This window comes from Falco naumanni, chromosome 6, assembly GCF_017639655.2.
Source record: "Falco naumanni isolate bFalNau1 chromosome 6, bFalNau1.pat, whole genome shotgun sequence".
Lineage (NCBI taxonomy): Eukaryota > Metazoa > Chordata > Aves > Falconiformes > Falconidae > Falco > Falco naumanni.
Genome location: NC_054059.1, coordinates 10,640,308 through 10,655,204, shown reverse-complemented (window position 1 = coordinate 10,655,204; position 14,897 = coordinate 10,640,308). Strand labels below are relative to the sequence as shown.

Genomic DNA, 14,897 nt, shown 5'->3' with positions numbered 1-14,897 from the left:
CCCCAAAATAAAACTGTCTTCCAGTACTTTCAAAAATGCTCCTGTCATTTACCTCCTTTACATCAACTTCATCAGCTATTTTGTATCTTAAGATGTATTTTCGAACTTTCCCTGGGGCAGGATCCCAAAGGACATTCATGCTGCTGTGAGTAACATCCTGAATTGTTAAGCCTCTGGGTCCAGGCAAAGGTACTGTAAAAATAATGACAGTAGTAAGTGAAAATGCTATTCATGGCAGAAGTATAGGTCTCTCACAGAAGGAACTAAATTCTTTCCATGCATTTCAATGAAATGGAAGCAATAACTTTCTGGGAAGTTCATTACTCTGGCAATTATATGAGACAGTTTAGGAGCTTACTGTCCCAGCAATGAGCATAATAGTTACAAATTATGGTAGCTTCACCTTTGTAAATTACAAGCACAATACTTCTAGAGGTATCAGGGCTTAAGAGCATAACTTTTGGTGACAACAGCCACTTTTCATGTATGGTTAAGGGTTTAACATTTTTTAAGAACATATGAATAACCATACTGTGTGCATCAAGCCCAGAAACATGCCTCTGCCAGTAGGAAGTGTTTAAGGAACAGTATGAAAAAGGAAGCCATGCTCAGTTCAATTTTTTTTCTTGATATGACATGTTCCCTTAGCATTTTCTATGCCTAAGAGAATGTCTGAATTCAGGAATAAGGTTTCTAAGTTAATGCAAGCAAAATTGAAACCTTTTAAAAACACTATAACCCCAAGATTGTCAAGCCAACTTCCTTCATTGTTCAAGGGAAAATCTCATGTTCCCTTTTAATAGTTGGTCCCTTTTCAATGAAATTGCCTTTAAGATCTTTTAGAAATGTATGAGTATTATAAAATGCATAAGACATGGAAAAGATGGTCTTCTAAACAAAACAATATATAAAAAATTCTACATTAAATAAAATTAAAATTAAATATTGCTGAAACAATAACAAAGCAAAAATCAAGGTGTCCATACATGTCACTTCCTGGGTGGTTAGTGGGTCACTGGTGATATCACCAAACAATACGTAAGCTGTTAAAGTGTACTCAGTGTTGGGGATGAGATCTACCAGCTGCACCTCATTCACTGATGGTCCAACACGCATCTGCACATGAAAAATAACACACCATGTTTAAAAACTGAAGAAAGCAATGGAAGAAAAGCAAGCAATGATTTCACTTCAAGGGAATTTTGTTTGTGAGTTTGAGAGTATATTTACAGCTTCCTGACTGATGTCATTGTATACAATATCCCTGTAAGTTCACTGCACTTCAAGAACTACATGCAATCTCTTTTGACTATTATGATAGATCAAGGAAATCTATCAGTTTTTCTTAATTTATTTTTGGTACATACAGGAAATAAAGACAAATTCTCTTACTTCTTTCTCTGTGGTTGGGACTGTGGCGTTCACAGGTTCATACGTTAACAAATAACCAGTAGCTCCATTGAGAGGTTCCCATCTCACTCGCATGGAAGTTGATCCAATGTCATAAACATTCAAGTTTCTAACTGAAGAGATTGGCACTTTCAAATAGAAAATATATATTAATTTATTTCCTTCACCTTCTTCACCTTTCATATTTTACATCACAGGAAAGTATCACTGAGAATACTGCACATACATATTTAGGGTAAATTATGGGTAGTAGAAAGGTGATCTGCAAGTAGTGGTATTTTAAGTGGTGCTTAGTTTAAGAATGAGATAAAGGTTATCATATCTTGAATGTGCTAAAGATTTGCTATGCACATAGCTAAAACTATCTTGCAAGTCTGCATTGGAACACTTGAATAATCTAAAAAGCAACACTAACTCACATGAATGCTCCAATACGAAACAACATGACTAGTTTTGGATCTGTAAAAGGATTTTTTTGTACTTTCTTCTTGTTTTCTATATTTCTGAAATTATTAAATAAACATCAAAAGCTGCCATAGATTTCATAAACACCATATGCATACTTTAAGGGTTTATACCAAGCCTAATACAAAACAATCAAAGAACTGCAATGAACAGCTAATGTTCAATATTCTTAAAGAGGCAGCAAAGTCACTCTGTGTTGCATTCAGCATAAATATATCTAAAATCAATCATGTAGACAGCTAATAATAGAAACACAGTTATGTCTCATAGAAGTGACATAATTGTGTTGAATTGCTTTTTGTTGATCTTATAAAATTAGAACGATTTTCTATAGTATTCTGGCTGCTAGTAGCAAGAATTAATTACATAGTATAAAAATGAAGGAGTACACATTTGTATATGACCAGATTTCAGGAATTTATAAACTCTGTCTTGTAATTCATGTCTGTTGTTCTAGTCTTGTACAGTCATGCTTTATAAGCCTGGAAAAAAGCTGGAACAAACATTTTTTACTACACTGCAGTTTCACTTTGCTAAAGTTTCCTGGCCAAGATCTGAACAACCACTGTAACACAACATAATTTGGTCATTCAAATTAAAAATTTTGCTTCTTCTAAGAAGAAAACTCATAGTGCTAAAAGTTCTACTGGACAGTTTCCCAGATGCCAAACTGGCTGTTAATATGTTATTCAAGTTCCATTTCTAACTTACAAGTTGTTTCCCTGCCGATTAGAGGTTCGCTGCTTTCATCTTCTACCACAGAAAACACGTTAACAACATACTCTGTTTCAGGTTTCAGATCTTTCAGAACTGTTGTTGTTTCCATCCTACTTACATAAAACTACATAAAAGAGAAGCAATGTTAGCCACTGTACAACAAATGCATTTGTAATCTTATCTCTAAGAAAAAAAAATTATTCCTTATGAAAGCCTTCAAAAATCAATGGTATGGAACTAAAAATAAGTATGGTCTTAATCTTCTATGTATTTTGTCTGACAGTATACCATTATTTTTGCAAAGCAACCTGTAGGGAAACCTTAGAGGGGCAATTGTTCTCAATAGAGCTGGATATATCTAGCAGTACTCACTGTGCATCCTGCTTTCACACATAGTTTATACTTTTATATTACTCAGCAACATAAAGAAAGTGCCAGGGATGTATGTTACCACTTTACAAAAAAGTTTTAAACACCCAAGATAGTCTAGATGGTTGCAGCACATGGCATTAGCACCACCTTGCAGAACAGAAATGCCAGCAAAGAGTCAAGCTGTAAAGTCAGTGTGAACTGGAATGACTGCTCTAACCTTAATCAAAGACCAAATCCTGATTTTATGATTTACTAAGACTAAATTCTCCATGAGTCAAATCTGAGTTAAGATTTAAAAGCCACATTCAGAGGTGGGAAGTTTGGAGTTAGGTACACAGAGATGCCTAACTTCATTCTCCTAAATATTATTCTGTGTGGTTGAAGTGAGTAATGAGCAATTCAGATTGCCTGGAATCAAGAGTTGCCAGTTGCTGGCTCTCTGTGTAGAAAATAACCACAAGATGAGTTTGACCCTGTGCATTAAACAGTTTGGAGGTTATGCTTCTGCACAGATTCAAAGTACCATCATACAATGTTAATCTAAGTACTACCTCACAACCTGTATCACCCACTGCCTTTTTTTCTATTGTCAAGAAAATGTACTAAAAGGACATTAAGCCTACCCATGAGTATGCTCAGAAAATTTCTGCTACAGACTTATTTAAACCAATAAATGACAATGGAATATGGACAGAAAGGAATTACTAGAAACACAAGTCAACTGGTTTTTCAGAAATATATTTTACTCCTGGATTCATGATACTAGAACAACTAAAGTCATCTTTACGCTCCTAATTTTCATAATTTTGTGTATCATTTACTGAGGCATGATATTCTTGACCTAGGGAGCTTTTTTTCATTTACTGTTATACCATACACAGAACAAACTTCAGAATTATATTACTGTGATGTGGAAGTCCAAAGTTATTATGGACAATGTCAGAGATGAACATATGGTACTAACCTGTTGAGGGCTACCACCAGAGGTAGGATAATATTCAACTCTGTATCTGTCAACACTCTCAGGAGGTGGACTCCATCTCAGTCTGAAAGAACGAGGTGTCACTTCCGAAATAACGAGGTTAGAGGGAGGTGGCAAATCACCTACAAGTGGAAGCAAATTTAAAAATTATTAATTTATCTTATATCATCAGAAATAAAACATGAGGCACAAAAAAATTGCTTGAGGGGGCAGGGGAAACCACTTTATGTGCTCACTCATGTTTCTATTTCCTCAGGAATTCTTAAAACAACTGTGTGAAGAGATAGCTCACCATCATACCCTCAAGAACAAACAAGGTCCCTATCATTCCTACTCCACCTTCAAAAACAGTGTTTCACTGTAGAACCACCAGCTAACATTACTGTTTTTCCATGCTCGGCTCTGCTTTTGGACTGTCAGACATTAATACTTGAAAAGAGCAGGGCTGTTGAAATTTTCCTTATTGGGTGACTATCGTCAAAGAACCTGCCACAGTGAGCAAAAAGGTGACACACTGAGTAACATCCTTCCTGAGTCTGGAAGAAAAGAAGGCACTTCCAGCCGTGTCATGCTGCGTTAGGTATAACACAGTCATTGTTGAAAGGAAAGGAAGAACCCCTGCAGGGTAGTCCAGGTGGTCTGCATAACTTCCTCACACCAGCAGCTGAAAAAACAGCCCAGGGCCACACAGTGTTCCCAATAAGTAATAAAAAGGAATTAGCACTGCAAGCACATAAATGGAAAAAGGATGAATTAGTCTGAAAATGTGACGTACCTGGACCTTTCACACTGTTACACAGATTTGTGGTAACATCATCAACAATGCTAGACAAGAAGGAGAAATCTGCAACATTGTAAGCATGGATGTCATCTGGATCCGTTGCAATCTGCTTCAGTTCATTTTCATCTGCATTTTTAATACCTTACAAAGAAGACATGAAAACAAAACTTATTAGAAATTATGGCCATGAAACATAATGCCATGAATTTAAGTCCCTAAACCCATTCTTTGAATACCTTTTTAGGTGTTTATGTATGTGGCCACTTCTCTGGGCATTTAGCAGATGGGCAAAAGGGGGATGGTGCAGGCCACCTCTTCATATAATACTTACCAATTGCATAAAGTTCCACTCCCTCATCTCTGAGTCTTCTTGAAGGGGTGACTACATCATCTTGTGATTTTCCATCAGTGATGAGAACACCAATTTTGCGAGCTCTGGGTCTTAAGCCTACATCTTGTTTGAAGTTGTTTTTTAAGATGAAATCCAAGGCCATTCCTAGCATGATACAAAGAAGGTAACCATCACTACATAATATTTCCATATAGTAGTCATGGTAAAAGAGAGCATTTCATCCCAATAATTTCACTCTGACAACATCATTCCACAATTTACTTCCTTCTGGAAGCACTCAGAATCAAGTTGCAGCCCATCATCTAGAATTATCAGCAACTGATACTGTTGCAGCCCTCTCAAAGTCTCTTACCTCTTACCTTTTATGCATCACCCTCCTATCTGATCTCCTCTAGCCTCCCTTCTGGGTCCTCACCTCATCTTCATCCCAACCCTCACATGGAAGTGCCTTTTCTTCTTATAAGCCCAACAGCAACACAAGCTTTTAATCTCTCAAGTTCTTCTCCATCACATTTCTCCAGACTTCCACTGACTTTATATGCCTGTTCTCTTCCCAGACTGAATTGAATTGTAAGGCACTTCCATCATGGACAAATTTGCGCTCATCGAACAATACTGTGGTCAGTTACTCGAATTATTCTTATTGGAGCTTAATGAAAATCCTGGAAGTGTAACATACCTGTTAGAGTATTCCCTCCTTTGTATGGTAAGTTAGCTACAGCCTCTAACAAACTCTGTTTGGTTTGGTAAGCATTGAGATTCCATTCTGTCCTGGGATCTCCACTATACTGTGCAAGACCTGGAAAAAAGGCCATCATTACCCAGTTATTATGTGGCTGTGTGGCAGTTACCCCTCATTTTCCCTCCGACATATGAGGACTTACCAATCTGTACTTTGTCAGGACCAATATCAAAAACTTCAACAATACGGGCAATGAAGTTCCTGATAGTTTTAAAATTTGGCCGCCCGATACTCCATGAGCCATCTACCAGCAGCACAATATCAGCTTCTGCTCTGGTTCTACATTCTAAACCTGCCATGTCAACCAGAAAAAGAAAAACTTAGCATGATAGCTTTCAACCAGAAACATACAGCCTTAGCATGATCGTTTTCTTTCCCTATCCTTTTATATGACATATGTCATGAGTTAGTTTCCAAAATAACTCTAGTTTTATTCACTGGCATGCTGTCAAGTATGACCTATTTGTGAACGTTATTCACACTAGTCACTGGTTCCATGGCAAAAGCTGTATAAATTTCTTCATGTATGTTTCGTTTTATAAATAAGGCTTCACAAATGTCAAGGCCAGTGCTCTTCTCTATTGTTATGTCATAATCTGTTCTGGTCTTTGGTTGATAACTTGATTTCAGAGGTTTTGCAAAAGATTACTAAACTAACCCCTGACATAGCAGTGAGCATTATCAGATTATCCAGATTTACAGTGGTTTAGTCTGTCACAGATAGCTAAACTACTGCTTAATTTTCAACTATGTAATAGTAGAGTTAATAGTATATATTACAACCACTTTCAAATAAATAGCATTTCTGAATTTTCAGGGGAAAAGGACATAGTAATACAAGTGGTATAGAAGTTTGCACATACAGGAAAGAAAGAACACAATTTAGAGAAGATACGCAAACATAAACACAGGTGAAGAGATAGAGAGGGGGCAAGAACAAACATTTATATAAAGCTGCAATGTTCTGAAAAGGTAGGAAGTTATTTCATATATCTTCAGTTTACAAATTACAGAATAAAATACTCATCATATTGTTTTCATCACAAGGAAAGTCACAAAATATTTACACAAAACAGAAAGACACAATGATTTTATCCACAGCCATTTTGGAAAAAAAAATATATCCTTGCTCTCTCTCTTTTCCTGTAGATTGTGTTACCAGCTGCAAATTTTCTGGCTTCCTGCCATCAGAGCTTCTGGTCTTTATATGGAAGAAATCCCATTGAGAAAAATCAGCCACACTCATCACAGTTGAAAGATATTGTGATTTCATTTATGTTCCACATAATTGATCCAACACTGTAGACTCATGAATATAACTATTCCTTGTACCTGGGAGTTAAAAGCATGATCTTCTTCTGCATAGAAAATATAGATCTAGTCTTTAGTCAGGACAATAAAATCAGTTGGGAGTAGGTTTTAAGTAAAACCATGTTAGTTCAAAAAATTGCATGCATAACTTTAATATGGAAATTAAAGTTAGCTTCATGTACAATATAAAAGTTAAACTATTTTGACTTTTATCTTTCTTCCAACTACCATAGGTCCCCACATGGAAAATTCTAGCAAAGGCACCAGACCTAGGGTGATTTTTTTTCCCCCTATTAATACATAATGAACTATTACATTTACAGTCCCAGATATAAAATTTATTCTTCACATTAACCATTACTTAAATCCATGCATTTTTAAAACTGGTTAGCTTAAATAATATAGCACTGAAGACAGAAATGACAGCTGCCATAATAAAAAATAACAAACCACTTGGTGCAAATTATTTTTCTGCCAGCCTTCTTATTACACCTTTACTCTAATGTCACTGATGGTCTGTTATGTAGTTTTTCTCAGTTTTACCCTCTTGTAGTAGATACAGTGGGATAGCAATTAATTAAGAAGTTTCTAAAATTTTGCCAATAAAGTTACACAAGGTGAGTATTTTTTACACAGCCCAGTGCGGACACAAGGCATGAAAGAGGTTAAGCGAAAAGAATATAGTCAACTGTCAGAAACCTTTTTTCTTTATTTAATTCTGAAAAGCCTTTGCTGTTGGTTTCTTTCTTCTCACCAAATTCTCTGTGATGGTTTTGCAAGCCTTGAAAGGACAGAGTAGAAAAGCTTTTACATCTAAGTGTATACTTGGCTATTACGAAGCAAAGACCTGCTTATTTACACATTCCATGAAGGAGAATTGAGCCCTGAAACCCTCTTCATTCAATACTAATTGAGAGTATGGTGGGCACAATATTAGCATGCAAAGGCCCGTTAACCATACAAAGGGATCAGGTATAACATTCTAGAAACTTTGACTGGAAGGTTTAGCTACAGAGGGAGAAACTCCCAGATATTGGAGAGCACTCAGCAACTGCATTTCTGAACTAAATCTCCTCCTTCTATAGTAAAAAAAACCCCAACAACCAAACACCAACAACCTAAATACTGGTTATGTTGAATATAAACTTAAATAATACACAATAACACTGGGAGATTCCCAACTATCAGATCTTTGTTCATTATGTCATCTTAGTCTTAAAAGGAAAAGTCATCATATAAGGGCAAGCAAAGGGCTAAAAACCTGCTTAAAATTCCTTGTTCTACTCCTGTGAACACCCCTGTAGATGAGCCATGATCTCTGTTCAAGAATTTGACCTTATGTGATTTAACACAGATGTGGATAGCTTGAAAATGCAATGCAGATGGCTTTGAGTAATCAGCAAAACATGGGTTTCCTGAGTTATCATCTCTGTAAGATCATCTAAAGGGTGCAAAGGACTAGAACCATGGATTGGGGCACACTGAGTGGTCATTTCAGACTAGGGGTTATGTCATCAGGGTAGGGAGTATACTGAATCCTGTAAATAAATATTTACGTGCATTTATCAGAAAAATGGCAAGAAAATACTGACAAATATTTGGTCTTTTTTTTATCCAAAAAGACTGCCTTTTCTTCAATTCAACCATGTTTACCTCTAGATAAAAATGGCTCCGAAGTAGTATCTGAAAGTGTGGTCATCTCTTGTCCAACCAGGGGGCTGCTCTCTCCTCCTTCAAACATTCCAAAAACATTTACCTTATAGGTAGTTCCTGCCCTGCAATAACAAATGTAAAATAAACAAATGTACCGTAACTGAAGTAATTTGGCTACTCGATGCTGACACTTCACTTATGAAATTCTCACAGGAAAACAATCCCCCATGGAAAAGAAGGTGCTAAAACTTGAAGCCCAACGAATAGCTCTTCCACAAGACAGCAAAGTTTTGATAATTTAAAAGCTGATTCTAGATTATATACTTAAAATGTATAGCCTTCATTCAAGCAATTTAAGACCCAAACCTCAAGAGCAATGAATCCCAAAAAATTTTAAGTCAGGGGGTTAAAAAAAAAAAAAAAAAAAACACACCACACTAGAAGGACTGCTGCATGGATGAACAAAGAGCTCCTGGATAAACTCAAACACAAAGGAGGCCTACAGGGGGTGGAAGCAAGGACAGGTAGCCTGGGAGGAATACAGAGAAATTGTTTGAGCAATTCTCAGTAAGAAAAGTTAAAGCCCTGACAGAATTAAATCTAGCCGGGGACATCAAGGGCAACAAGAAAAGCTTCTATAGGTACGTCAGCAAGAAAAGGGAGACTAAGGAAAATTTGGGCCCTCTCCAGAAGGAAACAGGAGACCTGGCTACCCAGACATGCAGAAGACTGAGGTACTCAACAACTTTTTTACCTCAGCCTTCACCAGCAAGTGATCCAGCCACACTGCCCAAGTTGCAGAAGGCAAAGGCAGGGACTGAGAGAATGAAGAACTGCCCACTGCATGAGATGACTGGGTTTGAGACCATCTAAGGAACTTAAAAGTGCACAAGTCCATGGGACTTGATGAGATACATCTGCAGGTCTTGATGGAACTAGCAGATTAAGTGGCTAAGCCACTAGACATCGTATCTGTGGAGTTGTGCCAATCCAGTGAAGTTCCCACTGACTGGAAAAGGGGAAACATAACTCCCATTTTTAAAAAGGAAGACCTGCAGTGACAGGCCAGTCAGTCTCACCTGCATGCCCAGCAAGACCATGGAGCAGATCCTTCATGCTAAGGCACCTGGAGAATAAGGAGGTGATTGGTGACAGCCATCATGGCTTCACTAAGGGGAAATTGTGCCTGACAAATCTGGTGGACACCTATGATGGGGTTACAGCATTGATGGATGAGGAAAGGGCAACCAATGTCATCTACCTGGTCTTGTGCAAAGCATTTGACATTGTTCCACACAACATCCCTGTCTCTAAACTGAACAGACATGGATTTGATGGATGGACCACTTGGTGGATAAGGAATTGGCTGGATGGTCACACTCAAAGAGTTGTGGTCCATGTCTCAGTGTCCAAGGCAGACAAGTGGTGTTCCTCAGGGGTTGTACTGGGACGGGTGCTGTTTAGCATCTTTGTTGGCAGCATGGACAGTGGGATTGGGCGCACCCACAGCCAGTTTGCCGACAGCACCAAGCTGTGTGATGTGGTCAAGATGCTGGAGGGAAAGGATGCCATCCAGAGGGACCTTGACAGGGTGGCCCTGTGCAAACCTCATGAAGTCCAACCAGGCCAAGTGCAAGGTCCTGCACATGGATCGGGGCAATCCCAAGCACAGATACAGGCTGGGTGGTGAATGGATTGACACCAGCCCCGAGGAGAAGGACTTGGGGGTACTGGTGGGCGAAGAACTGAATATGAGCCAGCAACGTGTGCTTGCAGCCACAAAGCCAACCATATCCTGGGCTGTGTCAAAAGAAGCATGGCCAGCAGGTTTGTCCCCCTCTAACAGAGATTTTGATGAGCTGTCATAGAGACCCCACCTGGAGTACTACATTGAGTTCTGGAGCCCCCAACATAAGAAGGACATGGACCTGTTGGAGCGAGTCCAGAGGAGGGCCATGAAGATGATCAGAGGGCTGGAGCATCTATTCTATGAAGACAGGCTGAGAGCTGGGGTTGTTCAGCCTGGAGAAGAGAAGGCTCCAAGGACACCTTATAGCAGCTGTCCAGTACCTCACGGGGGCCTACAAGGAAGCTGGAGAGGGACTTTTACAAGGGCATGTAGTGATAGGACAAGGGGCAATGGCTTAAAGCTGAAAGAGGGCAGACTTAGATCAGAGATTAGGGAGAAATTTTTCACTGTGAGGGTGGTGAGGCACCGGAGCAGGTTGCCCAGGGAAGCTCTGGATGCCCCATCCCTGGGAGTGCTCAAGGCCAGGCTGGATGGGGCTTAGAGCAACCTGGTCCAGTGGGAGGTGTCCCTGCCCGTGGCAGGGGGTTGGAACTAGATGATTTTTAAGGTCCCTTTCAACCCAAACCATTCTATGATTCTATGACTTTTCATGATCCTATTTTTAACATAATTATTATATTTGCATAACAGATTTTGTTATGGTCTGAAGCCTACTTTATAAATCCAGGCCTCTGAGAAAATGAATCAAGAACTAAACTAAGCTTTTATTAACAAACATGAGGTAAGGATCTTTTGGGAGGAAACTTTAGAAATCCCAGCTTTATTCAGTATCCCATTAGCTTTCTCATATGCAAAATGCAGAACACAGCCTCTGCTCACAACTTTGCCTCCTTCAGTTCCTGTGAGAATATCACAAGCGATGTGAATGAATAATCTCAGAAAGAGCCCTGCCAGGTGTCTTTCAGCAACTGCATAACAAGATCCTCACAGCTTATTGACAAAATTACTTCCTTACTTACAGTAGATTTTGCCAGGTGTTTCATTCCCAGATCATGATTAAACAAAAACCCTAAGCTAAAGCTATTTAAAATTACAACAACAACAAAAAATCCACATTAATTATTATCCATACCTAAGCTCCTCCAATACCACTGTGCTGTCATATGGCCCCACTATTAATTCTCCAAGACTCCCATCTTCTTCAGTAGGGTGGAAAGTTACTTTGTACCCCTTCACTCGCCCTGGGGCTGGCTCCCAGGTTACTCGAAAACTTGACATAGTAGAATCAGAAGTTCTCAGATTTCGAGGTGGTTTAAAGGGAGAGGCTGCAAGGATGGAAAGAAAGGGTTTAAATCAGGCCTGCTTATTGGAAAAAAATCAAAAAGTACGCTTTTATGTAAAAAACAATATACAAATCCAGTATTAGTAGTAGTCCTAAACTCTTCATGCCTTTCCTTTGACATAAAGACGAGTACCGAGATGTGAGAGGTGAGATTCACTTCACCTAATTTTAGCTCTCTAACCAGTAGGTATGTAGGCTAAGTTTGTTACCAAGGCTCCCTCTACAGTCAAGTGACTGAGGGATAGATAACAATTCATCTCACCTACCTTGAACATCCATCTGATCTTACAATAAATGTTGACAACAGGTGGACTAACCACCATCAGTCTTCCTCTCTACTAATTATGAAGAAAGACTAGATTACCAGTTTAAACTAGCCCTTTCTCTTTTAAATGGCAACAAGTAGGTGAGCCATGTAGACCAAAAGAGAGAAATGGAAGCAGCTTCCTCTCAAATCAACACTGGAAAAATCAGAATTTAGTGCAGGCAAAAGTCACACCCAGCCAGTATTCATACACCGGTATCACTTCTCAAACATCCTTCCTTCTCAAATCCCTGGGTCCCAGAGGTCAGAGTATGGACAGGGTGGAAACAAGGACCCTTTGATAGAGAAGGTCCTGCCAACAGTTCTCTCCCTTTACAGGCTCAGGGCCTGGCAGCTCAAGCAACTTCACCAACCACGGGTGTGGCAGTATGTCAAAAAATAATTCTTCAGAGGAGTGCCAGCCAAACAGCTTGAGGTTTTTAGGTCAAGAGCAACTTCCTATGAAGACTAACGGCTGCCCGGTGCAGGTCAGCATTCACAGACAGCAGTTAACAAGCCTGCTACTACCTTCTGCATCACTTTTGCTTTTGTGTAACTCTGAAGTGCAGTCATAAAAAACTGCAGCAGTGTAACCTCAAAGTTGCAAAAAATGGGAATTATAGTAAACACAAAGTCACAGCTATAGCTTTGGAGTGAAATGGTGGAGGGGAAAAAAATAAGTTTGTCTTATCCCTGTGCCTATGTAATTGTCTAACTGTAGATGAAAGATCATAAATGTTCTCAGATTGTGAATGCTGCTGAAAAACTGTAGATACATTCCCACTCACAAGTTAAAATACAGCTTCTCTGTCTCATCTCTGATGATACTCCTTGACTTGTCGTGACAGCTTCAACTAACAAGATCATTCAGGCTCCACTGGCTTCCAAAGAGTGATTACCACCACAACTATTTACACTGAAAGCAAGGAGGCATATTCGTGTCATGATGAACAGGTCAAAAATCAAAAGCAGCTGGATGATGTGAGATTTTTCTCAGTATAATTTTCAGTATTGAAAAACTAAGTGTTGGTCAAGAGCTGATCAAGTTTTCATGGCTCCTCTGCATCAAAAACTTTTTAATTTAAAAGAAATCTTCCTCTAGTAATAGAGGTACCCATATCTCCACTGATAGGAGACTCATTTCTTACTTCCCATCATCATGCGATATGACATATGTTCAAAGAACAAAGAATGGCATGAAGTACTTATAGTGTACCTCAGCGAATGGCACGAGTCCCATATGGGTAGAAATACCTTGAAAAAATTCTCATTTGGTAATGGCTTTCTATCTGTGGGAGCAGAAAACTGACTCTAGATTTGGTTGATTTGCTCTGGATGTCAAGAGGACATTTCCTTACAAAATTAAATTACCAGCATCAGATGCATACTAAAGGCAAAGCAGAAAATTACTTTTGCTTTTACTGCAAAAATCCCTTCACCAGGACTTAATAAATGTTTTAAAGTTTCAGCTTCTGAGACAGAAGACACCTTGTCCATAAGAGCATGGCCTCTGAGGTCAGGCTTCCACTGATGACTCTTCAAAATTATCTACTCCTCCATTTTATTACCTCAGTTTTTCCACAGGAAATATGGTGACCAAAGAAAACAAATCTAAGTAGTAGGATGATGGGTAGCTTTTTAATCAATACTCACAATCAAAAGGCAAATTATGAAACTACGGACAACACTTAGGTAGTCTGTTGATATACTGTCTTCCTCACAGAACACTGTGTTTTGACTTCTGATGACAGTCTTTCCGAACAAGTCCAGTATTTTCAACCATATTTTATACCCTCAGTATCAACAACAAAAAGCTGTGCTCAGGCTATGCCACAGTGAAGTTTCCAACAAATCAAGCTTTCCTAAATCTCTAACATTTTCCTCAATTTGCCTGTAAATTCATGATCTTGGCAGACTCCATCACACTTTTCTATGTATCATCATTATTAATTTTAAGCACAAAACTTTAATTATCAAATCCTGTACAAGTTTGCATACCTGTTGTTCCTTCTGCTTTTCTTGATTTTCCTTGTCCAAAATCATAAATTGGAACAACACTGAGGTCATATGTAGTTCGTGGCTTAAGTCGCTTTAACACTATACTTGTAGCAGGAGCATTTACTCTTCCAAACATCTGCCTTCCTCCACTGCGTGGTCGGTAGTACACACGATATGACAAGACTTTCCCAGGTGAAGGCTGCCATGTAACTCTCATTGAATTTTCTGTCTCGTTGTCTACTGTCACAGTCCTGGCATTTGGCGACACTTTTCAGTGTAAAAATACAGATAAATGTTTACTTTGTCATATGAAGATATATTCAAATTCATGCCTAAAAAATTCATTCTGCTCTATTAAAAAAAAAAAAATTGCCCACTTTAAAATTACAGTATTTGATTGTGGGGAAGACACAGAGGAATCTCACAGGCTATTGTTAATTTATTTTTTTTTAACTGAAATGGACTAAACATAAGTGTGCTTTCTACTACAGAGAAAAAAAAAAGACGGAAGTATAAATTACAGGAAAGCATGGCATAATTGGGAGTTTTATTTAGTCACACTTTCAAGTAATCTGTTAAATAATGGATTCAGCACTCTCAAATGAAAATGATGAATTATAAAGCCATTATTTTTTATGAACACAATGTCCTATAGAATTAAGTTTTTCTAAGTTTTGAGTTTACAGATCGGATAAGGTACCGGTAAATAGCTAAACTG

General features: G+C 38.6%; 1 protein-coding gene across 1 annotated transcript in view; it reads right to left on the bottom strand.

Moving 5' to 3' along the window:
• COL12A1 (collagen type XII alpha 1 chain) overlaps positions 1-14,897 on the bottom strand; it is a 106,066-nt gene that overhangs the window by 55,082 nt on the left and 36,087 nt on the right. The window contains 14 exon segments of the mRNA XM_040598161.1: positions 53-192; positions 987-1,116; positions 1,393-1,538; positions 2,587-2,716; positions 3,929-4,068; positions 4,722-4,868; positions 5,059-5,223; positions 5,759-5,878; positions 5,964-6,113; positions 8,786-8,907; positions 11,668-11,860; positions 14,180-14,333; positions 14,335-14,387; positions 14,390-14,446. Of these exon segments, the coding sequence (XP_040454095.1) occupies positions 53-192; positions 987-1,116; positions 1,393-1,538; positions 2,587-2,716; positions 3,929-4,068; positions 4,722-4,868; positions 5,059-5,223; positions 5,759-5,878; positions 5,964-6,113; positions 8,786-8,907; positions 11,668-11,860; positions 14,180-14,333; positions 14,335-14,387; positions 14,390-14,446 (1,847 nt within the window).